This window comes from Notamacropus eugenii, chromosome 1, assembly GCF_028372415.1.
Source record: "Notamacropus eugenii isolate mMacEug1 chromosome 1, mMacEug1.pri_v2, whole genome shotgun sequence".
Taxonomy (NCBI): Eukaryota; Metazoa; Chordata; class Mammalia; order Diprotodontia; family Macropodidae; genus Notamacropus; species Notamacropus eugenii.
Genome location: NC_092872.1, coordinates 541,955,849 through 541,982,610, shown reverse-complemented (window position 1 = coordinate 541,982,610; position 26,762 = coordinate 541,955,849). Strand labels below are relative to the sequence as shown.

The window sequence follows — 26,762 nt, the reverse complement described above, 5'->3', positions numbered from 1 at the left end:
CTATGGGATCAGAATGCTGAACATATTGAACACATTGTCGGACATGATTACATTGTTGGTTCATCACAGCCAAGATGTGGAGCTAGAAGGGAGTTTAGCAAGGTATTTCACACCTATAAAGTAAGGAGATTAGACTTGATAGGTGTGAAATAACTTGCTCAGTCACATAGGTATTGAAGCACAGGTTCCAGAGTCCAGATTCAGTACTCTTTCCATTGTACCACACAATTGGGTTGAACTGGTTTGTTGTGGCTGCTGTTGTTGTTTGGCAGCATGGGGATGCAGGGTTGTTTGTTAGTTTTTGATTTTTTTTTTAAATAAGGGAGGATTTAAGTCCCCAAGTAGCATGGTATATCCATATGTGACCATTCTTCATGCATGGAATATATGTCCTCCTAAACTTCTGCCTCTTAAAATTCCTAATTTCTTTCAATGTTGTTGCTTAGTCATGTCCAACTCTTTGTGACCCCATTTGGAATTTTCGTGGTGAAGATGCCTGAGTTTGCCATTTCCTTCTCCAGCTAATTTTACAGATGAGAAAGTAAGGAAAATAGAGTTAAGTGACTTGCACAGGGTCACACAGCTAGTAAGTGTATGAAGTAGGATTTGGACTCATGAAGGTTACTCTTCCTGATTCCAAGCCCAGTGCTACCACTTAGCTGCCCAGTTTCTTTCAAATTTCAGCTCAAATGCCACATTCTGCACAAGACCTTTCTGATTCTTCCAACTCCTAGTGCTTCCCCCGAAAAAACTAGCTATATATTTATCTAAACTTACATATGTACATGTTGTCTCACCTGGAAAAATATAAGCTTCCTGAGGGCAGGGACTGTTTCACTTTTGCTTCTGTATACCCAGTGATCTGCAAAACAGTAAGAATTTAGTAAATGCTTATTGATTTTCTATCAATTAATAAAAAATTTGTTAAGCACTTACTGTGTGACAAGCAGGTGCTGTGTTGGGAAAGATAAAGAAAGGTTTGAAAAAATTAGTCCATTCCCTCAAGAACATGGTAAAAGAATCAATAAAACGTATTTTTAACAATTAAATAAATAAAACACCTTACTTCAATGCCTCATTATGGCATAGAGTTCTTGAAACTTTATCAAAAAAAACATAACTTTTAGCAGGTTGAATACTAAGCTGAAAAAGCTTCACATATGAAGGTATTGAACTAGATGACCTTTAAGGTCCCTTCCAGATCTTAATTTATGATCCTATGATTCAAAATATGAACCTGATGATGACCTGAGGATTGTCTTCTTTGAGTTCAGAGAAGCTGATTATTTCTCTAAACTGACTTCAGATTGATGAATTTTTTCATCATAAAAACTATGAAAACCATCTACTGAGGTCTAGAGAGATTGTAATAGCTATGAGTGGAGGGTGTATCTGTACTGACAAAATCATAAATCCTGGATTTATAAGTATATTTTCCCCTACTGACTTGATGAAAGGTTGAGAGAGGATAAAACTGTTCTCTATTTCCATCTTAAAATTGTCATATTTTACCCCTTACCTCTATATACTGGTGGTACTGTTTACTAAAATATAATCATGATCCTGGGCCCCAGTGTGGTGGAGCAGGCAAATACCAACACCAGAACCCGCCACATGCCTTAGCATAGCCAGGAGAATTGGCAGATTTCAGCTTGGAGAACTACCACATACTTCAGCATAGCCCCAAGTAAACAGGCATCGTCCAGCATGATGAGAAAGTCCACTGGACCTCCACATGCTTCAGTATAGTTCCAGGGAAAAGCAGAAACACCCCACAGGGTCTCAGCACATGTCAGACACCCTCAATAGGACCCCAGTTCAGCAGCAGGTAAGCTGCCAGACTCCTTATGACCTCTTCATCACCAGCTACCCACCACACCACTCCCTCAGCCCAGCACTAGACACAAGGGTCCCCAGAGGCCCCAAGACAAAATCAGCAAAACACCAGGTTAGTAGCCAGGGCCTACAGCCATTGGCACAAGAAGCCTAAGACGGTGCCCCTTCCACTCTGGATGCAGAGCTCAAATTTAAAAGAAAGGAAAAAGCTCCCCCCAACCCCCAAAAAAGGAATCTGACCACAGAAAGTTATTATGGTGACAGGGAAGACCAAGATAGAAACTCAGAAGAATTTGTTAATATCATAACACCTATGGGCAAAACTCCAAAGAAAAACAGGACATGGTTTCAAGTCCAGAAAGAATTCATGTAAGAACTCAAAAAGAGCTTAAAAATCATATAAGAAAAGTAGAAGAAAAAATGGGAAATAAGTGATGTAAGAGAATTATGAAAAAAAGAGTCAATAGCTTGGAAAACTGCTTAAAAAGTAGAACTGGCCAAATGGAAAAGGAGATACAAAAATCCACTGAAGAAAACAACTTCTTAAAGAGTACATTTGGCCACATGGAAAAGAAGTACAAAAGCTTATTGAGGAAAACAACACCTTAAAAGTTAGAATTGGGCAAGTGGAGACTAACGACTCTATGAGACATCAAGAATCAATCAAACAAATTCAAAAGTATGAAAAAAATGGAAGAAAATGTAATGTTTCTCCCTCATGGGAGAAACAACTGACCTGGAAAATAGACCCTGGAGAGACAATATCAGAATCATTGGACTATCTGAAAGCCATAATCAAAAGGAGGACCTCAACAGCATCTTTCAAGAAATTATCAAGGAGAACTGTCTTGATGTCCTGGAACCAGAGGACAAAATAGGCATTTATAAAACCCATTGATCACTTCAAGAAAGAGATCCCAAAATAAAATATAATCACTCATCTCTAAAACATGGATAACAAAGAGTAAGAATTTTGCCCAGATTTGATTAAAATACGTTTCTTGATCCAGGGGGATAAGTATACAAAAAACTTAATATCTAATAAGGTTATCCATATGTTCAGAGATAAATAGTTCTTGTAGGACCTGTTTGATGCCTTGGGTAGACTCAATCATTCATTTGATAAATGAACCTTTTAATATAAAAATGAAAATTAATTCAACAAATATTTTATCATTGCTACTAGCAGTGGTAACTTATCATCTTTAACTTGGAAGGGGAAATTATATTTTTAAAAATAGATATCTCTTGTTTTTACTGAATGAATTAATTAAAAATAATTTATTAAGCATTTTTATGTATAAAGTACTAAGTACTGGAGATTCAAAAAAGAGAAAAGCAAGACAGACCCTATTATCAAGGAGTTCACATTCTAATAGGAGGAGATAACGTTTTTAAGATATAGTGTGAAAGAGGATTGTACATCTTTTTTAGTGTCATTTCTATTGATAAAGTCCTATATCCATTTTTTAATGTCGAACTATATAATAGTGCCAAGGATCTTCATTCTGAAATATCTCCTCCTGTTTCCAGTAAGTCATTACTATAAAAAGAGTAAAAAAACAAGAAAGAAAGAAAAACAATTGAACAAAATGAATGAATATATCAATTCTGACACTCTATGCAATATTCCACATCCATAGTCTCTTTTTCTGCAAAGTGGGGAAGGAGAGGCATCTTTTCATTTCCTTTCTGGGGCCCAGTGTGGCTTAATGACAGATTTACCCCTGAGTAATGGATTCTGGTCTTTAGAATGGATTAGTTTTCAATTATTTCCTTGGTCTTTTTCAAACACCTGTATTTTGCTTTTTTTCTTCTTTTTTCTCATAGGAGGATGGGCAGGAAGAGATGAAAGAATGAGTACAGGAGAAGCCTTAGGATTTTCCTTTACTCCACCCACTAAGAGTTTAGTTAAAAGCTACCACTTCTGCTGAGTAACAGCAGGGCAGTTTCACATCAGGAAGCTAACATGGCCCAGAACTCCAAATTTATTGAATACATTGATGAAGCTTTGGAAAAATCTAGAGAAACTGCCCTTTCTCGCCTTCTTTTCTCTTATCAAGGAATCACTTACCCAATCACCATATGTACTGCAGAAACTTTTCAAGCACTGGACCACTTTGAAGCTAGAAGAGATGACATAGTGCTGGCATCCTATCCCAAGTGCGGTAAATATAACTTATTTGATACAGCCCTCCCAAAAACCCATTCTGTAAATTTTGATACATTAAATAATGCTTTGTAGAACAAGATAGCTAACACTGTCATTTGTAATTCTGTGTCAGTGTACAAGTGGGATATTTGTCAGAAGGAAATATACTACTATTTTATTTCTATTAAGAAGAATAATTTTCAGTAAGGTGATTTTTACTTAAAAACTATATGTTGGGCATTTCCCCCTATGTGTATCCAACTAATTTTCTTTTGCCTACTGTGATACAGGATCAAACTGGCTTCTCCAGATCTTTAGCGAATTGATATGTGCCACCTCCCCTCAAAAGTATGAACATCCAGAATTTCCAGTTCTTGAATGTGGAGACCCAGAAAAATATCAGGTTAGTATCTTAGCTTGGAAATTATAGAAGATTTTACATGGGAAAAGGATCTTTCCATCAGTTTGATAAGTTCAATAAGTAAGAGCATCAAAATTGGAAAGATAAATATTAATAATGACCATGGTTTAAAGGGACTAAAGCTCAGAAAAGAGCCATGAGTAGTACAGAATGCAGCTCTAAAGTCCACACTCATCATTGTCGTTTTATACCAGTGGTCCTAAAGCATTCCTTAATAAGAAGTTGCATTTGATATAATCAAAATGTTATTATTTCTTAGGAAAGATGTGGTGCTTCTCTTCCCTTTGTGATCCTACTCCAGCATCAGGTTGGTTTGTAGGTAAACCAAATAAATCTCATGATTAATTTGTAAATTACAGACACTTTATGGGATGCAGAAGGCTACTCAGTAAATTTGCATGTTTTAAAAATATTTTATTTAATAGAGGGCTATTCTGTCCATATTCTGGTTCCAACTCTATTTGACACGGCACTCTTTTAATCCAGAAACTTGCTATCTGGGAAATCAAATTTGATATAAGAGATTTCCTTGGTGAGGAGACATTAAAGATTAAGATACATTAAAGATCTGGGGTAGATTGGTCTTAAGGAATTTTCCCAGAATTATGTAACTGTTTCACTAAGATTTTCATGAGTTTCAAAGTACGTCAAGCCGGAGAGATCATTCAGTCCAAATTCCTCATTTGAAAGATGAGAAAACTTATTCTAAAAGAAGTCAAGTGACTTACTCAAGGTGTTGCTGGTAGTAAAAGGGTAATTTGGATCATAGTGGTAGCCAGAGTAGCTGATCAATCTTCATATTCAAAGTAGGAGGTGGAGCAAGTGACTTTATAAGAATCATCATGAAGCAAGGCTTATTTTGAGGATGCGTAGGAGCAGGTAAATTCAAAGTCTTCTGGAGCATATACAGTTTGGGACAGGTGTATAAGTGCTGCACCTCTGGTTTTTTTTTTCCCTCAAGGTCTGTTCCAGTCTACCCTTGGTTAGACAGATAGAAAAAACATTTGTTAAGCACTTACTATCTGCAAGGCATTGGGCCAAGCATTGGGAATACAAATACAAAATAATATGACAGCCCCTGCTTTCAAGAAATTTGTACTCTGATGGGGGAAGAAGACATAAAGAGGAGCTTGGAAAAGAGAGCATTGTAGAGAAAGAGAGCTGAAGTCCTGTGCCCCAACAAGATAAGGCAAAAGCTGACCCATCAAAGCTGAGAGGTTAGGTGGAATCCAAATTACTGGTAAAGAGGAGGTGATAAGGATGAATAAAATTGCACTGGATGTCAACAGTGTTCTGTCTTCTATGACCATGAACAACAACATATATAAAGGGATAAGAGGCTAACAAAGTGATCTTTACATTGAAGCAATAACCAGGTTATTTAAGAAATTATGACTCCATGTCTGGAGCAAATGAGCCATCAGAATTGTAACTTTTGGGAGCTAACAGTGGCAGTGCCAAGAATTGGGCTCCATAGATGGAAGGAAAGAATAATCTTTAGGTTCAAAGGAATTGGGATGTTATCCCTGGGGAAAGGCTGCCTCTTTAAGCAGTTTAATAAAAATTTCCCTGTTGAGTTAAATGTGTTTCTGCAGTCAATTTTCTCTATGTGTATTCTACACTTCTTTGATCAGTTGACATAAAAGTGAGGTTCAAGTGTTGCCAACTCCCCCCATCCCTTCCTCTTTATTTGTATAGTTTTCTATATGTATCCTGATTATCTAATTCCATCATCCTACTTCCCCCCCATGTATTCCTTCCCACTCTTCCTTTTTTCTCTTAAGATCATCAAAATATCACAAAACCATCTCCAGACTCTCCATCATAATTAATTCCCTCTGTGACCCCTGATGACATGAAGGTTCCCAGCAGAAATTTGTATCATCTTTTCCTATTACAATTTAAATACTTTTTCCAGGTTTAATCTCACCTCTTTGCTTACTCATACTTACAGCTTTATATTTCTCATGGTTCCTATGTTTATATTTCAAAATTTTTACTCATTTCTGGTCTTTTAATTGGGAATGCTTGGAAGCTCCTTTTAAATTAAGTAAGAATTGTTTCATCCTTTGTATTTGTATCCCTAGCACCTAGCACTGTGCTTAGTACATAGTGGGCATTTAATAATTTGATTTATGATCAAATCAGTGACTTCCAAAAACTGATAATAAAGCATGATTCCAACATTTTCAGAGAAAAGTAATAAATTAGAGGGATAGAATGAGACATATGTTCTGAAATATGGTCACTATGTGGATTTATTTTGCTTGACTATGTTTACTTGTTACAGAGAAGAATTTTTTCTGTTTTAAGGAGAAAGGGAATTAGGAGTGAAAGACACCAGTGATAATGATGACCAAAACATATATATTTAGTGATCTGATAGTTTGCATTCCTATTGACCCAATAGCTAAATTATGTAAGGACTGAGAATGTGATAATGTCCAAGCATTCCCAATTATCGTGTCTAGTATGCTCCAGGCACTCTACTAAGAGCTTTACAAAAATTATCTCATTTGTTCTTTAAAATAACCTTGGAAGATAGTTGCTATTATTATCTCCATTTTACAGCTGAGGAAATTGAAGTAGGCATAGCTTAAATGACTTGTCCAGGGCCAAACAATTGAGAAAACTGAAGTAGACAAAGACTAAGTGACTTGCCCAGGGTTATATAGCTAGTGAGTGTCTAAGGCTGGACTTGAACTCACGGTCCATGGTTGACACCAGGCTCCATGTTTTATCCATTGCATTACCTAAATGACTTTAGGCAGTCACAGTTTCTCTGGACTTCCATTTCTTCCTCTGTAAAATGATGGAATTGGACTAGATGGCCTCTAAGATCCCTTCCAACTCTACACCTATGATTCTATTATAATAAACTAATATGCATATAGCTCTTTAAAATATATAAAGATACACACATATATAATATCTCATTTGAATCCCAAAGTAATCCTGTGAGGAAGATGCATACATGTATTATCATCCCCATTTTATAGAGGAGGAAACTGAGGTTCCATTGCTGTGATTTGCCACATAGTTATTGTATAGGAGCCAGAGATGATTTTTTTGCATTCTTTTTTTCTACATTATTTTGTCTCCTCAGTCATTCAAGTTCCCAGAAAATGGCTTCTTCAGCTTTTCCCCATTTCAAGATTGTATTATACTGGAAACTTTTTCTTCTACTCCTCAAACTGTTGTTTCCAAGACTGAAATTCCAGGGCACTTCCAAATTTTAGAATTACTTTCCTATTTCAAAATTGTAACTACCCAAGAGTGTCAAATAAACCTCATTTTAAGAAACATTTCAAATTTAGCCTTATAATTCTCCCCTCGTTTATATCCACAAATATTGTATTCAGTGCACTGGCAGGAGCAAAAATCTAGGTCCAAACTAACCAAGACTATAACTTTTGTTGTGCCTGTGCAAACTCAAATGTATATTTATGTCTTCATTATTTTTTACCTGTATTCTCTTTCACTGTCTACATTATTCATGGTGACCAATGGATAGGTTCCTCTTTTCCTCCCCCCCTGCCATTTTTTTTTAAAACAGATATTCATGGCTATTAGGAACAAAGGGTCTTTTTACTTTGGCTAAATGATACCTCTTGGTAGATATTATTCAACTTACATTTTAACTGGCCTTTTTTTGTTGCTGTAATGCTATGGTTTTAGTCCTACTCCTCCCCCTTCCCCCAAACCAGTGTGTTCTCCACAATTAGTGTAATAGCTTTTGCAAAGGTATATTTACTTCATACAGCAGCTAGGTGGCACAGTAGATAGAGTGCTAGGCCTGAAGTAAAGATTCATTTCCCTGAGTTCAAATCTGACCTCAGACACTAGCTGTGTGACCTTGGGCAATTCATTTAATCCTGGTTGTCTCTGTTTCCTTATCTGTAAAATGCACTGGAGAAAAAAATGGCAAACTACTCCAGTATCTTTGCCAAGAAAATCCTAAATGGGGTCATGGGGTCCAACTCTTGACACGACTGAATATTTAGTTATATATAACAAGAGCAGAAGTTGCAAGGCATTTCCTCCCAACACTTGGGGCACAGTTTTCTCTATACTATTTCTGCTCCTAGGGAGAGTAGGATCAAAATTAATACATTTTCTATGTAGCATTTATCCCACCAAGTTCACTTCCAAATTCAGCATAGACAATGAATCAATTACTGTACCTTCTTCTTCGATCTCTTAGTGCTATGACTAGTCAAACAGATCTTTGCTCCTTAGTATCTGGCTTCTGGCAAATCCAGGCATAGACTGCAAGATTTTTGGCATTCACTATTCCAAGCTTTTGAAGCTCACAAGGATATTGTAGTCATTTCCAATATTCCTTCACCTAAAGTAGGAAAGAAAAAAGGCAAAGAGGAAAAGAAGAGTGTCTTGTGTTCATGGACCATGTATTGGTCCCAAAGGCATCTCCTCATCTAAAGGCTTATAGCATGTATCTCTTTCCTGAACAGCATCTAGACAGGAAAAATAGCCTTACTAACCAGGTTTTGCTGGTTAGCACATTTCAAATGACCCCCAATTTCAATTCAGCAGCCAATCAATAATTTATCCCTTATCCACATGGTTAGTAGACCTAAACCAATTACATAATGCTTGTGCTTGTTCCAAATCATGGAACAAGGCCTTTCATTACCTATCTTCATGCCTTTCTGGAAGCAGGTTCGCCAGCCTCTTCCATTTGAGTCAGCTGTAAGCAGAGCATGTTCTGCATTCTCTGAAGAAGCTTGGGGTCAGACCTCCTTTACATTTATATGAAAAGAAATTTATCATAAGCAAAAAAGTCTAATGTGCTATTAGCAATGGCATAGTTGTCTCCAGAAATAGAATGCTAAGGTCCTTAAGAACAGAGATTGTTTCATTCTTTGTTTTTATATCCTAAGCATCTAAATCAGTGCCTAGCACATAGTAGATGATAAATAAACAATTATTGCTGATATGTTGTTTCATACCTAGAAATTTTGATTCAAACCAAAAAAAAATTTCAGAAAGGAAATCCCTTTAGCTTCTTCCCATCCTAATAAAGCAGGGGTGTAGAATGGTTTTGAAGGCACAGGATGACAGAAGAAGTAGCAGGTAAAAAGAGATAAGCAGCCTGAGAGACTATAAGGAAAAACAGCATGAGACAGGCAGAGAGACTTAGTGAAGAATGAAAGACTGAATATATAACTAATGCTGGGACCTGAGCAGCCCTTGTTCACTAATGAATGATGAAGATACTGAAGTTCTAGTCAAACTATGGATGGGTAATAGAACATCCAGTCTAACAATGGAAGAAAAGGTTAGGGAGGAGAGGGGAGAGGACAAGAGATGAGTTTCCTAAAGAAGTATTTAGGGTTGTCTTCCTACCCCAGACTGAAGAATGAATAGTCCCAACCTTGAACATATAACAATCTTCCTTCACTTGTTTTTTATTTTTAGAGGATGAAACTATTCCCATCACCAAGGATTTTGGCAACTCATCTTCATTATGACAAGCTGCCAAAGTCCATCTTCACCAACAAAGTCAAGGTGAGTTTCCACAGGACACCCTTTCCACTGCCACTGAAATGCTCACAGTGCCCTTAGTTCATTTTTTCATCACAAAGTTTTATTGAAATAAATACCTAATTGGAAATACCTAATGGGATTGGTCTCAGTTTTTCTTTTGTTTTAAAATATATTTTGCTAATACTTTCGGTCTTCATGTCACAGGAATTCCCCTTACCTTATTCCAGGATGAATCCTTCCCTATCACACTTGTTTATGATAAAGTAAAATATCCCAAAGAGACCATATTTGATCATGTTGTAACAATTTCTGATTCCTTTACTCCATTATTATTTGGGTTCAATATAGCTACCTTTCATTGTGAAGAAAGTCACATAGCAAAGCTGGGGCTTTCTTTAAGGTGTGTTAAACCAACTGAGATTCCCCGTTATTATTTAACAAAGATAAGATTTTAAACCATCAGATGGTTGTAAAACCTAGACCACCCCTTTCTCTATGTTTATTAATAAATCCTCAACCAGCTCTGACATAATTTCTATTCTTGAATTATCTTTTGGTTATAACACTTCTTCCTTTTAACCCATTAAAAACTTTCCAAGTGTATCTTTGCCATGTATATCTCATAAGCCTATCCTTGAAATGTAAATCTCACAAGTATATTTGCATAAGATAAATCTTAATTTTTCCTCTAGTCCAATTATGGATTCCTGTCTCCTTTTTGGTGTCTATAAATTCAAACATTGTATTCTTTTCCTTCATCTCTTTGATGTAATTAGAAACTACATAAGCTTTAGGAAATTTCTGTTCCTTGTTCAGAGATGATTGAGAAACCCCAAATCTGTGCTGAAACATAGATAATAAACCTTGGTTTTGCCTAAATCTCAATATGGTTATTGAATTGATCAGAGATCTTAAATCTTTCAAAGGTGTTTGCCTTTAGAATATTGTTATTGTATAAGTTGCTCCCCTGGTTCTGCTTCCAGGTTTCTGTGAAATTATTCCCTTCATAATTTCATACATCATAACAGTATTCCATGACATTCACATATCATAATTTGTTCAGTCATTCCCAAAGTGATGGACTCCTATTTCTTTGCCACCACAAAAAGAGCTGCGGGGAGGAGGTGTCAGTGCAGATGTTGTTTCCTCTTCCTTTGATCTGTTTGGGTATACAGGTCTAGCAGTGGTATTATTGGGTTACCAGATAAGCACTGTTTAGTAACTTTTTGGGTAGAGTTCCAAATTACTTTCCAGAATGACTGGACCATTTCAGAGCCCTACCAACAGTATATTACTGTACTTGCCAGCATTTGTTATTTTCATTTTTTTTCTCAACTTTGTCAGTATGATGGGTGTGAGGTGGAACTGCAGAGTTGGCAAGATTGAAGGTTCTTTCCACTTCCAAGTCTCCCCCTACCCCAAGGTACTCAGGGAAAATACAAATAAATAAAATGGAGTTCCTACTTATATGGAGCATATGACCTAATGAAAGATTGATTATTAATAAATAATAGGAATAATTAACTAGAATTTCAACCTCCCCTTTCACCATCTTTCCCTTTATTCTATCTCTTTGACTTTTCATTCCTTAGAGAAAAATCTAAGATAAGGATAGTGATGTCTTCTATGTGAATAGAGCTTTTCAGTTTACAAGGTGCTTTTATATACATTATTATAGTCATAGAAATTGAATGACTTGCTCAAAACCACTTATAGTTAGTAAATAATGGAGCAAGGACTTAAATCCAGGTATTCTAACTTCAGTTTCCAGGGCTCTTTCAACCGTAGTACACTACCTTATAGAAGACAGCAAAAAGCACAATAAGGAAGCAGACATTTATTAAGCACCTATGTACTAAGTACTTTATAAATATCATCTCATTTGATCTTTACAATAGCCACTAGAAGTAGGTGCAATTATCATCCTCATTTTACGGTTGAGGAAATTGAGACTCAGTAGGTTGAAGTGATCTGTCCAAGGTCCATAAGCATTAGAGACAGGACTTGGACCCAAGTCCTCTGCTACAGAGTCAGTGTATGCTCCATTAAACCATACTGCTGTTATCTCCACAGCAAGAGGTATTTTTTCTACTTGTTAATCAAATGTCAATGTATAAAATGAAATTTACATTAGCTTTTTTGTTAATTGCATAAACATAAACCTCCAGTAGACTGAACTCTTTTTTTTTTTTTTTGTAGATATTGGTGATGTTTAGAAATCCAAAAGATACAGCAACATCTTTCTTTCATTTCCACAATGATGTCCCAGATATTCCAAGCTATGGCTCTTGGGATGATTTCTTCAGCTATTTCATGAAAGGACAAGGTATGGTTGCTTAAAGAAACATTGTCATTTCAGATAATTATGAAAAAAATACTTTTAATGGGATCTGTGCTCAAATAAATAGAACAGTATCAAAGAATCATGTCATTTTAATACTGTAGAACACCTCTGAAGCCATTTTACAAATAAGGAAACTAAGTTATTAAGAAGTTAATACTCTACCTAAGAAGTTAGGTAGATTATTCAAGATCAGTTCTTTTAGTGTTGTTGTTTGTTCCTCCTTCTCAAAGAGGACCAATGACATCAGGAGGGTGTTGTCTTGACTTGCAAGTGAATTGCATTTAAGTGAGGCAGAGCTGCACAAAGTCATCAGCCTCACTGTCTCCCCCAGAGTACAATGGTAAGACATAAGTCAAGATGACTGGCGAAGGTCCAGCAGTTCTTTTATGTTGCTTGTTGTACTGTTGTCTCTGGATTTTAAAATATCAAGTTATTAAGATTCATGATTGCCTTTGGTAACATGTTGAATCAGTCAACAAGTATCTTTAAGTGTTTACTATGTGCCAGATAGTGTGCTATGGGTAGGTATGCAAAGGCAAAAATGAAACAATACCTGCCTTTTAGGAACTGACATTGTATTGAAGTAAAAGAATATATAAAAAGATACAAATGTAAGCAAAGTTTATGTGAGGCAAATGTAAGTATCTGCTTGTGGAAGAACTTTTACAAAGACACATTATTTAGGCAGATTTACTAGAAAATCGCCAGGCCTAGAGGCCTGTGTGGGCTACCCGAGTCTTCTTACCTCACCTCCGAGGTCTTTGGTTGGCCAAAACCGGATGCTCATATGAGAGAAAGGACGTTCCAGAGTCGAACAAGGGTTGAGCTTTATTTCAGGGTCTAGGTTACAAGTGCAGGGGGGTCTTCCTTAGGAGGAAGAGGGGGAGATTTCCTAAGGAGGCTAGGATCTTAAGGGATTGGAAGTAGAAGTACAAGCGGGGAGAGAGGGGGAGGGGAGAGAGGAAAGAAGAGAAGCAGAGCCTACTGTCCTCTTGGCTCCTCACATGCTAAGAGAGCTTTCAGGCTTCCTCAATCCTACTTAACCTTCAGCCGCATAGTTTGCATCTGAATACCATGCTGTTAGGTAACCAGGTGTGCCCAGATCCGGGACAATCTCGAGGGCGGGGAGATCTCTCCCCCATCACGTTTCTCACAGGAAGAGGCGGAATTACTCGAGATAGCTCGGTTCACCTCGATCCCCTGCCGTTTCCTGGGGGGGTCTCGTGAGAGCTCTAAGATTTAGAAGCTCCCACCTTTACCCGCCCGAGACTGTCCACACGGAATTGAGCTTCCAATCCCAACAGAAAATGAGCAGATAAGGATAGAGTTGAGTTGTCTAAGGCTCTTCATCCTCATCCTGCTCATCCTCATCCCCATCCCCATGTCCTGTTTAGCATAGCACTTTATTTAGCAAATTACCTTCTTCACAACAACCCTGTGAGGCTCGTAGTGTTACTCCATTACTCCATTCTACAGATAAGAGCACTTGAGACTTTCAGAACCACATCCATGATGAGACTAGTGAATAAATAACTGAGGGGATTCTAATTCTGGCTTCTTCCTTGGAGATCTTCAAGTAGAGGGTGGATGACCAGATGTTTGGTATGTTATATTGAAGATTCCTTTTGTATATGAGTTGAACTAGATAGACATTAAGGTCTCTTTTAACTCAAAAATTTTGTGATATTATGAAATTCTGTGTTTCCTGATTTGAAGTAATTTCTCGGAGCTATTATGTCATATCAAAAAGTCATATTTCATCTGCTACAGTATGTGATAGATCTCCCTGTCCTTTCTCTTGAGCAACTACAGAGAAATATGTATGGCCTGAGGAAGGGGAGGTACTGCCACTGGTGACAACCTATTTTCCTCACTGGCTGTTCTCCTACATCTTGGCATTATAGAATCATTGAATATTGGTTCTAGAAGGGACTCGAGATAATTTCGTCTATATTCTCATTCTACCATTTATGAATTTGAGACCTATGGGCCAAGTCTAAGAGAAAGATACTGTATTGAATATAGTGACCATAACAGCTGCTCTAGGAGATAAAATCTCATTTGGCCCTAGATAAGTTTTTGCATTCTAGATTGTTTTAATTTTATTTCATCTGTCTAATTGAGGTGCCAATATAAACTAGAACCTAAAAAATATTTCTAAAATATTTATTGGCACCTGAACCAGTAGTTCTGAAATTTTCATCATGTGATCTTTGCTTTTCCTGCAACTTATTTTGATAAAATGAAAAGCAGACATAGTTTCTGTTATCAAGATGGAAAAAACTCCAGCAATTTATTTTGTTCTCCTCAGAGAGAATAGAGAGGGATAAAGAAAGAAATGATGATAGAAATAAATCATATGATAAAATTCAAAGCAACTAAGAGTGAAAGATGCTTATTGTAAGGGCTCCTTAATTTCTCAATATACATTGTTTCTTCTGCCGCAAGCCTCCCCCTCTCCATTCCATTCACCATACAGCTGCCAATGTGATAATCCTAAAGTATATGACTAATACATTCCTCTTTTCAAAAATCTCCTTGTTGCCTCTAAGAGAAGATATAAAACTTCTCTTTTGGCATTTGGAGTCCCTCACAATCTATTTCCAGACTACTTTTTCATTGTTGTTTAGTTATGTCTGATTCTTCATAACCCCATTTGGGGTTTTCTTTGAAAAGATTCTGGAGTAGTTTGTCATTTTCTTCTCCAATTCATTTTACAGATGATGAACTGAGTCAAACAGGGTTAAGTGTCTTTAGTAAGTGTATGAGGCAAGATTTGAACTCAGGAAAATGCTTCCTGACTCCAGGCCCAGTACTACACCACTAGCTGCCCCACCATTGCAATGCTATTACCCATTACTCTTCTTCACATTCTATATGGTTCCCCTCAAATTACTCCACTTACTATTTCTTACACATGACATTCCATCTCCAGTCTCTGTAACTGCACAGAATGTCACCTATTTCAAGAATGTATCCTCTCCTCACTTCTACCTTTTAGAATCCTGAATGTCCTTCAAAGTATCATACTACTCATACCATCTCATACTTAAGACCTTTTCTGTTCCCCTCAGTTCCTAATGCCTCCGCCTAAGTCCCTAAATTACATGGTATTTACTTTCTATATTTAAGGTCCCAAAAGTCTTAATAAAGTTTTAAGCTTAAAACTTAAAAACTTAAAACCGCACCAAGACTTTTAGGACATTCTTTATTTCATATGTATTTACTTATATGTGTTCATATAATTTCTCTTAATAGAATAAAAGCTTCTTGAGGGCAGGGATTTTTTTTTTGTTTTGGCACAGTGTCTGACACATAGTAACCACTTAATAAAAGCTTGTTGAATGATTGATTGATTAATTGATATGCTAAATGGCACATATGAATGAACTTTGGCTGTCAAAGGCAAAGTCAGACTACCTTAGTAGTTGGAATAAGACAGAAAAGAACATATACATGGGTAAATGTGATAAAGGAACACATTTAGTGAAGATGAGACTGTGTCTGCAGTTTGACTAAAATGACTGGGCATGATATAGAGAAAAATCTAAGTTCTAGACTTGAGCAGGTAAGAGTGCACTTAGCTGAAGTAGCCCAGGCCAAAACAAAAACTAGAGATGATTTCTGTCACATGGTCAGGGTCTTAACCTTGTCTGGATCTCAAGTTTTTCCTACTACCTTTAGTTCCGTGTTCTTAAATGTTTCCTTATTTCTGGACAGATTGATCAAGTATTTCTGAATGTTATGCTGTAGTGCCCCCATCCCTTTTTCAAATGTCCTGCTATTGATGGGAATCATAAAAGGACAACAAGAAAAAATGGTTAAAACTCTGAAAAATAGTTTGTACTATTTACTATTTAAAAATAGTTTGCCCTAGATCACATCTGGGCAGAGATTAACATGTAGAATTTGTATAACAAAGATATATCCATACAGTTATATTTAGGATATACAAAAATGATGTAGTGTGGAAAGAGAATTGAAATTGAAGTATTGAATTTGAAGTCACAGGACCTGAGTTCAAATCCCAGTTTTGACGGTTACTGCTTATATGACTGGGCAAATCATTTAACCTCTCTGGGCCTCAGTAAAATGAGGGAACTGAATTAAATGATCTCTAGGCTCCCTTCCAACTATAAGTATATGATCCTATGTGAACAATTTACATTATTTTTTCTTTGGATAATATTTTATTTTTCCCAATGATATGTAAAAATAATTTTTAACATTCATTTTTAAAAATTCTTGAATTCTAGATTCTCTCTTTCCTTCCCTCTCCTCTCCTTTTCCTGAAATAGTAAGCAATTTGATATAGGCTATATGTATGCAACCATGCAAAGTATATTTCCATGTTAATCATGTTGTAAAAGAAAACACAGACACCCCCCCCCCCAAAAAAAGAATAAAGTGAAAAATAGTGTGCTTCAGTCTTCATTCGGGCTATCATTTCTTTCTCTGGGGTGGATAGCGTTTTTTATCATGAGTCTTTGGAATTGTCTTGATCATTGCATTGCTGAGAACAGGTAAGTCGCTCACAATCGATCATCTTACAGTATTGTTGTTACTGTGTACAATGTTCTCTTGTTTCTGTTTATTTCACTTTGCATCAGTTCAGAACAATTTACATTTTAAAATACTCTATGACCGTACATAATGTTAAATAGACACCACCTAGTGACCAAAACTTCATGGCTGCTACAAGACCATATAATTGCCTTTTTAGGGTCAGGCGGTGGCAAGACCAGAACTGTATTTTCATTGGTTTAGAAAATCTTAGTGAGGAGATTCTATTAATGGATATGAGTACCTTCTCTTCAGGTTGTAGTCTTAAAGAATTTAAGTGAGAAGTTAAGTGCCTTTACAAAGATTGTATAGCAAGTATGTTCCAGAGATGAAACTTGAACCCAGGTCTTCCTGTGTCCAGGACCTGTTTTCCGCTATTACAGCATATCACCTCTCTGCTTTAAACCTTTTGGATTTGGCAGCATCTGTCAGATTATATTATGGCCTAATCTTCAAGCATGTGTACTATGATAAGATACTGACATAGGACTTGAGTGAGGCTACATGTGTAAATATTAAAGCCTTATTCCTTATTTCTTATCATTCCCTTTTACTCACTCTGTGTTCTAGCCCAATTAGACAACTAGCTGTTCCCCAATCTTGATGTTTCAACTTTGGTTTTTGTATGGAATGTATCCCTTTCTTATCATCATCTCTCAGAAACCTGAACTTTTAAGTATTAACTCAACCGTAGCCTCCTTCATGAAACCTTCCTTGAGCCGCTGCTGTTAGCTGTGCCATTCCTTCTCTAAGTGACTTTTTTTGGTCAATATGTTGTATTTCCCCCTTTCCTGCCCCTAGTTGAATGCAAGATTCTTGAAGGCAGGAACTATCTCATTTTTGTTTATAAATTCCCACAACCTAAGACAACGTTTGGCACATAGTAGATTTTTAGCAAATGTTTGTTGAATTTAATTTGTAACATAGCCCTCTATTTCGTTGACCTCATTTATTTTGAAATGTCTTATAATGTGTTGTTCATCTGTTTTTTTAGTTTCTTGGGGAAGCTACTTTGACTACGCAGTCAATTGGAACAAACACCTTGATGATGAAAACATTATGTTTATACTATATGAAGACCTGAGAGAGGTGAGAATTCCAGGTTATTGATTTTTTGGAATAAAATGTATTTTAATTCACATAGGAAAGCATTTGGAGACATATGGATGGATCATAGATTAAAGCTTTTACTTGAAGCAGCAAACAACTTTAGCAAAGGCATGAAAACATAAATATATAGTGAAGTGAGTTAGTTGTCCAGTGTGGCTGGAGCACTGAGAGTATGGAGGCAAGTAGCATTAAATAAATCTGAAATGGTTGAGTGGTACCTTACATGATAGAAAAAGGCACTAGAATTTTACAAGGTATGCAACAGAGAGTTATGGAAGATTTCTTTTTTTTTTTTTTTAACCAGAGGAATGATATGATCTATATATGACAGATCTGTATGTAAACCTTTTTCTGGCAGTGGAATAAAAGGAAAGGAAGGAAATAAACATTTATATAGCACTTGCCAAGTGCCAGGCATTATGCTGATTCACAAAATATCTCAAATTTGCAAACAGGTTCCCCTTGAATCTTCCCACTTAATTTGACCTTTCATACTCAGATCTGTTGCCCTTAACCTAGCCTGGCCTTCCATTGTCTTCCGTGGTCTCTAACCTCTGGATTGCCCCACCTGCTTCCCACCCAAACCCTCCATTGTCTGATATCTCCTGGTTGCCTCCAACTGTTTCCAACCCTTGACCAGTCACCCCAGTCCCATTGAGGTCCTCCTTGGACCCTCCCTAAACCCCTCATCTTATCACCCTAGACTACCAGACACCCTCCCCACACACACACAGTCATGTCTGTATTTAAATTCCATCTCACCTCCATGAAGGTGCTCAGATTCAATCCAGCTCAGATTCTGTCTAACTGAGATTCTATCTGACCTGCTTGTGAATATAAGCATTACAAATGCTTAGGCTCCTTAAGAGTCAACCCAATATGGCAAATCTTTAATAAACTTTGTTTTTCTTTGACTTTAAGAAGGCTTGAGTCGAATTCATTCAGGCAGGACTCAGCGTGTCAGTGTTTTGGGGTCCCCAGCACCCCTAAACCTCAACAATGGCAGGGGGACTCACAGTTTATATTATCTCTGTACTCAGACCACTCCCAGCCTTGGGCTATCAGGACAAAAGTATCCATCTCCACTCAGGAACACAATGGACTTCTCCACCTTACATTCTGTGTAATTCTGTGTAAAATTGGGCCTTCAAGATGGGGAGACTTCATGCAATCTCATCATCAGTAATATCCTTCAAAAGACTTCAGGACTTTGGGAGAAAGGGGAGAACTCTGAATCTCTCCAAGATTTTGATTATTGATAATAATTTCTCACAAAATCTTCCAAAGTTTGTCTTAATTCCTCATATTTACATTTTTTTAACCTTCACAATAATATTCCATTACATTTATGCACGGTAGTTTTTAAAATCTATTTTCCATTCAGTGGTTACTAATTTTGTTTCTGATTCTTTACTATGGTAAAGAGTGCTACTATGAATACTTTGTTATAATATTGGATTTTTAATTATGACTTGGATTTCCTCTGGGGAACCTCCTCACTTTACAAACAAGGAAACTGAGATACAGTGAAGTGAAGTGACTTGTCAGGCCATACATGCTGCTGTTGAGGTCAGAATTGGGAGAACTGGTTCAGATGTGAAAGAATTTACTTAGACCTTCTCTTCATTCAATAGGAGCTTTATTGATGCAAAAGCATATGAACCTGAGATTTAGCAAGGAGCTAAGCAAAGGCCCTGATACAGGAAAAGAACTAGACTTACATAGACAGAAAGCTATACAGCCTGTAGGATGATGATGTAGTTTTTAGGGTTTCTGATGGGGATTGAGTACAAACAAGGTGAGGAAGGTGGTTGCTTGCAAGATAAGGAAAAGTTATCATGACACAGGATGAGGAAGATGAATGACATGATAGGGAACACAAGATAGGGGGAACAAAAACAATTCAATGGTATCTCAAGATGAGGGGAAAGGGCATTAGAATACCCTCAAGTTACAAGATGGGCTACAGAATGAGCCTCAAACCCCCTCAGATTGCCTGGGAAAGTGACCTTTACTGACCCTTAGGGTACTGTTTGTATCCACATCGTTGCTGTAGGAATTTGAACTCAGTAACTCTGACTTTAAACCTAATGCATTAAATGTCATCTTTTCAATGAAATAGGAAGTTATAAGGTCATCCTCCTTAAGTGTTTGAGGAGTTCAGGAGAAGGTTGTAAGGAGGGAGAAGAAAAGGTCTGAAATAATTCATGTATGACAGGAGTTCACAAGCTTGGGGACATGCATGCCTCTGGGTTCTAAGAAGCTTGTCAAAGTGGCATGGAGAATGCTTGGCAAATAACAATATTATCCTATTGGAATTAATTAATTTTTTTTAAGTGCATATTCATGGTTAACTTATTTTTCTATTGAATTGGAAGTATGAGAAGGTTTACTGAAAGCCAGGGGACAAGGGGACCAAAAAAGCTTGATAAACCCTCCTATATGGAATAAGATAAAAGTTTGTAAGAATGAAAGAGGAGGAAGTGTTAAAGGTTGCTCTGGAGAATTTTGTTTTCAGAATCTAATTGCGGGAGTGAAACAAATGGCCGACTTCTTTGGATTCTCTCTGACGGGGGAGCAGATTCAGACTATTTCAGATCGGACCTCCTTTCAAGCAATGAAAGCAAAGTCTCAGGAAACACATGGTCCAATCGGGCCATTCCTTTTTCGAAAAGGTAAAGTTGCATTAGTTTCAGGAATTTTGAATTGTTACATTTCTTTCTTTTTTTCCCTCCAAATTTATTTAATTTATTTGTTTTTAGTTTTCAACAATCACTTTCACAAATTACAAATTTTCTTCTCCCTCTTTCCTCTCTCTTCAAGACAACATGCAATCTAATATGGGTTCTACACATACATTCCTATTAAACACATTTTCACATTAGTCATGTTGCACAGAAGATTTAAAATGAATGGGAGAAACCATGAGAAAAACAAAACAAAACAAAGCATAACAAAGGAGAAAATAGTAGCTTCATTCTGTATTCCAACTCCATAGTTCTTTCTCTGGATGTGGATGGCATTTTGCATCATGAGTCCTTTGGAAATGTTTTTTAGGTCCTTACATTGCTGTGAAGGGTTAAGTCTATCAAAAACAGTCCTCGCACACTGTGGCTCTTACTGTGTGTAATGTTCCCTTGGCTCTGCTCACTTCACTCAGCATCAGTTCATATAAGTCTTTTCAGGTTTTTCTGAAGTCTGCCTGTTTGTCATTTCTTATAGCACAATATTATTCCATATTTTCATATACCACAACTTGTTCAGCCATTCCCCAATTAATGGGTATTCCCTTGATTTCCAGTTCTTGGCCACTACAAAGAGAGGTGCTATAAAGCTAAATTTCTTTAAAGAGTTAGCTAGTGTCTAAAGGGAATTTGAAGTGCTCCTTTACTATATGCATTATTATGTAAAGGAAGTTAAAAGTAGCATAATTATGGTAGACAAAGGAAGGGACTGCTCAGCAGAAGTCAGGCTTGGTTTATTTTTGGCTTTGCCATTGATTAATTTCATTAGTTAAAAATGGACCTTAATAAAACTTTCTGTTTATGGTTCCAGTTACTAATGGTATACAAAGAATATCTTAGACTGACAGATTTAGAACTTGGAAGTTATCTAGTTTAAACCCCTCATATTTTCAGATGAGAAAACAATTTCCAAGGGAAGAAGTGACTATTGTCATATGAATAGGGAAATGGCATAGCCAGCATTCAAGACCATATTTGCTAATTCCAAATCTACCCTCAACTTCACTGCACCTGTTAGAAGGCCTAAAAACTGCATTTCAAAAACAAGGAAAATTTCAAAAAGTTAGGGAAATTACTCAGGGAGAAAAGGAAATCCCTGCCCTTTTTCAAGACCAGCTAGTAGAAGCCATTAAAAAGCATACAAATTTGGATCCTGACTCCATAGAAGGGGCAGCAGTCCTTAGCATGTATTTTATTAATCAGTCTGCCCCAGATATTAGAAGGAAATTGCAGAAATTGGCAATGGGACCCCAAACATCTCAGGCCCAATTACTGGAGATGACCTATGGAGTCTTTAACAACAGAGGCCTTTTTGCAGCAGAGGAAAGAGAATGCAGGGGAAGGGCCAGAGACAGGGAGCATGATCAATTCTTGGCTGTTACCATGGCCAGGAAAAGACCAGGGAGCACCCCTCCAGGATGCTCCCTTGGAGGAAGGCTGGCTATTTTGGCAGTGGGAAAACCTGCTTTTGATGCCACAAGGAGGGTCACTGGTCCAAGGAGTGCCCCCTTCAGGGAGCCCCCGCCCAGAGGAAGCCCCAGGAACCAACACCTGTGTAACCACGCCCATGTGACCAGGAGAGACATTGAAGGAAGGACTGTCCCTCAGGTTGGAAAAGTAGTGGAGCCACTCCCCAGTACCCTGTCCTCCACTCTTCTCAAGACTTGGAATGACAGGAAAGCCTGGGTGCTGGCAGTGCTCCCACTTTGTCCACCTCTCTCACCAAGCCCTGGGCAAAAATGAGGCTGAAGGTAAGGTTACCCACTTTAACATGCTAAGTTCTCTACTTTAACCAGTTACTCTGGCCCTACCGGCCTATTGACCCATTGGGTCATAGGCATGGAAGAAGATATTAAAGGATGTCTCCAGACATACCCCCTTGCCAACCTAGTTGATGATCTGTTATTTAAATGCTCCTTCCATACGATCTCCTCCTGCCCTACCCCATTGTTGGAAAGGGACCTGATGGTGAAATTGAGCAGTCAATTATCTCTAGTTAAACCTCCCATCTCCCTTTTGCCTCTGTTCACTAGATCTCCCCATGTTTGCTTGAAAGTGTGGGAGAGAGACAGGCCGATTATTTGGGGATCCTGAAATTCCAGGGTGAGCTAATTCTGCTACTCCAGCAGTTGTTAGCCTCCCAGACCCTAAAGTGTTCCCTCTTCATGGCGAATATCTGATTAAGTCTGAGACCTGGGAAGGACTACAACCTCTAACTGAAAAATTTCTCAAGTATAAAATCCTTGTCCCTTGTTCATTTCCATGCAACTCTGCAATCCTTCCCACAAAAAAGCCTAGTGGAAAATACTCACAATTTATTTTTGCCTTTGAATGTACCTCTGAGAGCAAAAGCAGTAAGAAACAAGTTCGAGTGCTTTTAGGCATGGCAGGATTTTGTAGACTCTGGATTCCTAATTTTGGTTTTATTGCTAAACCCCTTTATGACCCTACTCAGGCCACTGACTCAGACTCAGGTTAAAGCTTTTGAGACTCTGAAAACTAATTTGACCACCACCCCACCACTAGTCCTACCCAATCTAGAAAACCTTTCACTCTGTATGTTGATGAAAGGAGAGGACAGGCTTTGGGAGTCAACCCATACCATAGCACCTGACCCTAGGCTAGTTGATGTTTTTATTTACTCAAAATATGCTTTCCTTTTTCTATATGCCTGTGGAGCAATCTGGAAAGAAAGGGGATACCTGACAGAAAAAAACTCCCCTATCAAACATGCCCTTCTATGTTTTGGCCTTGCCATAGTCATCTTTAATTCTCTCCAAAGGAATTGTCTTTTATGCCAGGGAAATTGTCTTTTCTTTATACTCATTTTATGTCTGGTCTTTGTCTAACCTCTTTGCCAGGTTTGTCTTTTCCAGAGTGCAAGCCATCAACTTCCAGATAACTGCTCAGGCTATGTACCTTTTGAACAGAACCCATTGAGGCAGGGACAGCTCTACGCCCCTTGCCAGCAGGAAGCAGTTTCAGAAGCTGAGGCCTTCGTCCTTTACCCCAAAAGAATTTGGATCCAATCTGTTTGAGCGGGGAATGATGGGCTTCAGACTCTGTGAACCTCCCCGAACTCCCCTGGAATCTCCCCACCTTGCCTTTCATACTCAAATTTGTAGCCAGGTCCTCCTGAATCTTCCCATTTAATCAGGCCTTTCATATTAAAATCTGTTGCCTTGGCCTAGCCTGGCTTTCCTTTGTCTGTTACCTCTGGATTGCCCCACCTGCTTCTCACCCAAACCCTGCTTTGTTGGATATCTCCTGATTGCCTCCAGCTGTTTCCAACCCTTGACCAGTCACCCCATCCTTGAACTTCTCCTCAAGACCCTCCCTAAACCCCTCCTCCCATCACCCTAGACTACCAGACCACCCCCAGATCCTTCCTACAGTCATTTCTGTATTTAAGTTTCATCTTGCTTCCATGAAGGTGCTCAGATTCAATCCAGCTCAGACTCTGTGTAGCTGAGATAGTATCTGTCCCGTTTGTTAATACAAGCATTACAAAAGTTTAGGCTCCTTAAGAGTCAACCTGATATGGTGAATCTTTAATAAACTTTGTTTTTCTTTGACTTTAAGAAGGCTTGAGTGGAATTCATTCAAGCAGGACCTGGCATGTCGTTATTTTGGGGTCCCCAGCACCCCTAAACCTCAACAGTATCTGCACAGGTAGTACAGGTCAAAAGATCAGCAGAAACTTTTACAAGTTCTCCCTCAACAGGGCTATTAACCTGTCCAGGGGTTTTGGAGCTTGTCTCCCAAGTAAAGGAATATTCCACTGCAGAGAAGCAAGGTGTTGAGATGGAGAGAGTAGCCCATAGAGGAGGGGCCAGCATAAATGGGGTGGCAAAAATCTCTGAGGAAGTCACGTTAGGGAGGGGGACTTTTGCAAAGATGGCATATGGTGGGAGATGAGAGTTGCCATTGGGTATAAATGGCATACCCAACAATCTTGGACTCCCCACCCCACTTCCCCTTCTTCCCGCCCCCCCCTCCCCCCCAAATGATTTTCCAGTTTAGCTAGGGAGTTATCCTTCCACTGGTGGAGACCAAGTGTGCTTGAGGTGTCAGGGAGGAGGAGGAGAAAGACTATCATTATCATTGTCAACTCAGAGGGAAATGATTCCAAGAGAGAGAGGAGGCAATTTCTCTGCAGGGAATTAAAGTTGGCTATGACAAAGCCAAAGCATAGCACACCACCATTTCCCTCTTAAACCCTGCATTCCTTAAAGAACATCTGCAGTGGCACTGTGACTTTTGTGAACTTGGAATAAATTCCAGAAAAAACAAACTCTAGAGTGATTTTTTTTTTTTGACACAAAAGAGAAGTCACCTGGTCATTTTGGTTTTTCTTGCAATTAATGTCACTGATTTTACCCAGAAAATAATACTGCTGATTGACTGTATATGGCATTTCTCTTTCTTGTTTGTGTCTTTTCTCACATATCCAAAGTAAAGGCATTTACTTCAAATAGTAAAATCCAGGGGCTGCTATGTGTAAGAAGAAATACACTGACTAACGTCTGGTCCTATTGTTTGTGTTTTCCAGGTGAAGTTGGAGACTGGAAAAATATGTTCAGTGAAGCTCAGAGTCAAAAAATGGATGAAAAATTCAATGAGTGTTTAGCAGGCACTTCACTGGGAGTGAAATTGAAGTATGATACACATTGTAAGGCTTAACTTTAGATAAATTGGTTGAATCAGATGAAATTTTTTCTTTTCTTTTTAAAATTATGAAGAATGAACCCAAATTGAAATTTGTAAATGTTATTGAGAAAGTAGACATTTCAGATGTACTTTTTATTACTACTATATTTGGTAAAAAACCTGCTGGCTGTTTTGGGCTTGTCTTCATGAAATACCTTGGTGAGATCATTTTAATTTAGAATCTGATCATTATTTTTTGCAAGTTCAGAAATTTGTTTTTAACACTTTACCCAATAATGGTCAGACTGTATAGGATTGACTCACTTTAAATTTGTAAGATACCGATGTGCTAATGTATCCATTTACAATAGAAGTTATACCTGATACAATGATCAGGATGACTTCTTCCTGTTATCAGTAAGAAAGGCCTACATTTTACTTTACAGTTTGCAAATCCTACCAATCTAACCCCAAAATTATTTAATAAAAATCAATTCCTGCCCTCAAGGACCTTATATTACAAATTAGTATACAAATAATACCACAAGGAAGGAGGAAGTATAAATGATTTAGGGGATTAGGAAAGGTTTCCTCTAGGGGATGGCATGTGGATTGGTCTTAGAGGAAGCCAAAGATTCTAAGATGCAGAGCTGAAGAAAAAGTCTATTCTGCACAAGAAGGATAGTCTTTAAAAAGATACAAAGATGGGAGATGGAATGTATGTAGAGCAGCAAGTAGGTCAGTACATCTGGAACAGTCATCTCTTCTTCAACAGTTTCCTTGCTGTGGTCTTTCTCCTTCTGTCCCACTCCTCCCTCAACTTCTAGATCCATGAACCATGATCAAATCAACTCTGCTCCTGAGTGGGACACATCAGTCTAATACTTTATATCCTCACTTCCCATCCTTGTAACTTTGAGAGCCAGAGTGCTCCTTCCTAGCCATCACTCCTTTTTGTGCATTATGTTCCCCTCCCTAACCCCGCCAAGAATACAAACTTGAGAGCAGAGGCTGTCTTTAATTTTGTGTTTGTGTCTCTAAAACTTAGCATGTAGTAAGCAGATGAGAATGTCCAGCAAGCAGGCTAGAGGACAGGAGAGACACAGTAGAGGTATATATAGAGAGAAAGAAAGCTGGCATCATCCACATGGAGATGACAATTGAATCTATAAGTGCCAATGAGATCTATGAAATAGAGGTTATAGAGGATGAGGTTTAGGAGGGTACCCTGAGGTACATCCATAAGCAGGGAGAAGTAAATGAATGACAATCTAGTATAAGAGAATATTTGAGTGAAGAAGAATCAGTTTGGAGGTGAACCATAAAAAATGTGTCATTAAAAACCCTCAGGAGGAAAGAGTACCTAGGAAAAAAAAGTAGTCAATAATGCCAAATGCTATAGAGATGTCAGGAAGAGTGAAGACTGAAAAAACC

The 26,762-nt window shown here is 37.9% G+C and overlaps 1 protein-coding gene across 1 annotated transcript; it reads left to right on the top strand.

Annotated features, from left to right (window-relative positions):
• Positions 1-3,646: 3,646 nt before the first annotated feature.
• On the top strand, positions 3,647-25,517 carry SULT6B1 (sulfotransferase family 6B member 1). The gene is made up of 7 exons (XM_072644253.1): positions 3,647-4,004; positions 4,279-4,391; positions 9,849-9,938; positions 12,117-12,243; positions 17,819-17,913; positions 20,453-20,609; positions 25,231-25,517. Exons 1-7 carry the CDS (start codon positions 3,806-3,808, stop codon positions 25,359-25,361), a joined length of 912 nt encoding a protein of 303 aa, XP_072500354.1. The 5' UTR covers positions 3,647-3,805; the 3' UTR covers positions 25,362-25,517.
• Positions 25,518-26,762: the final 1,245 nt, after the last annotated feature.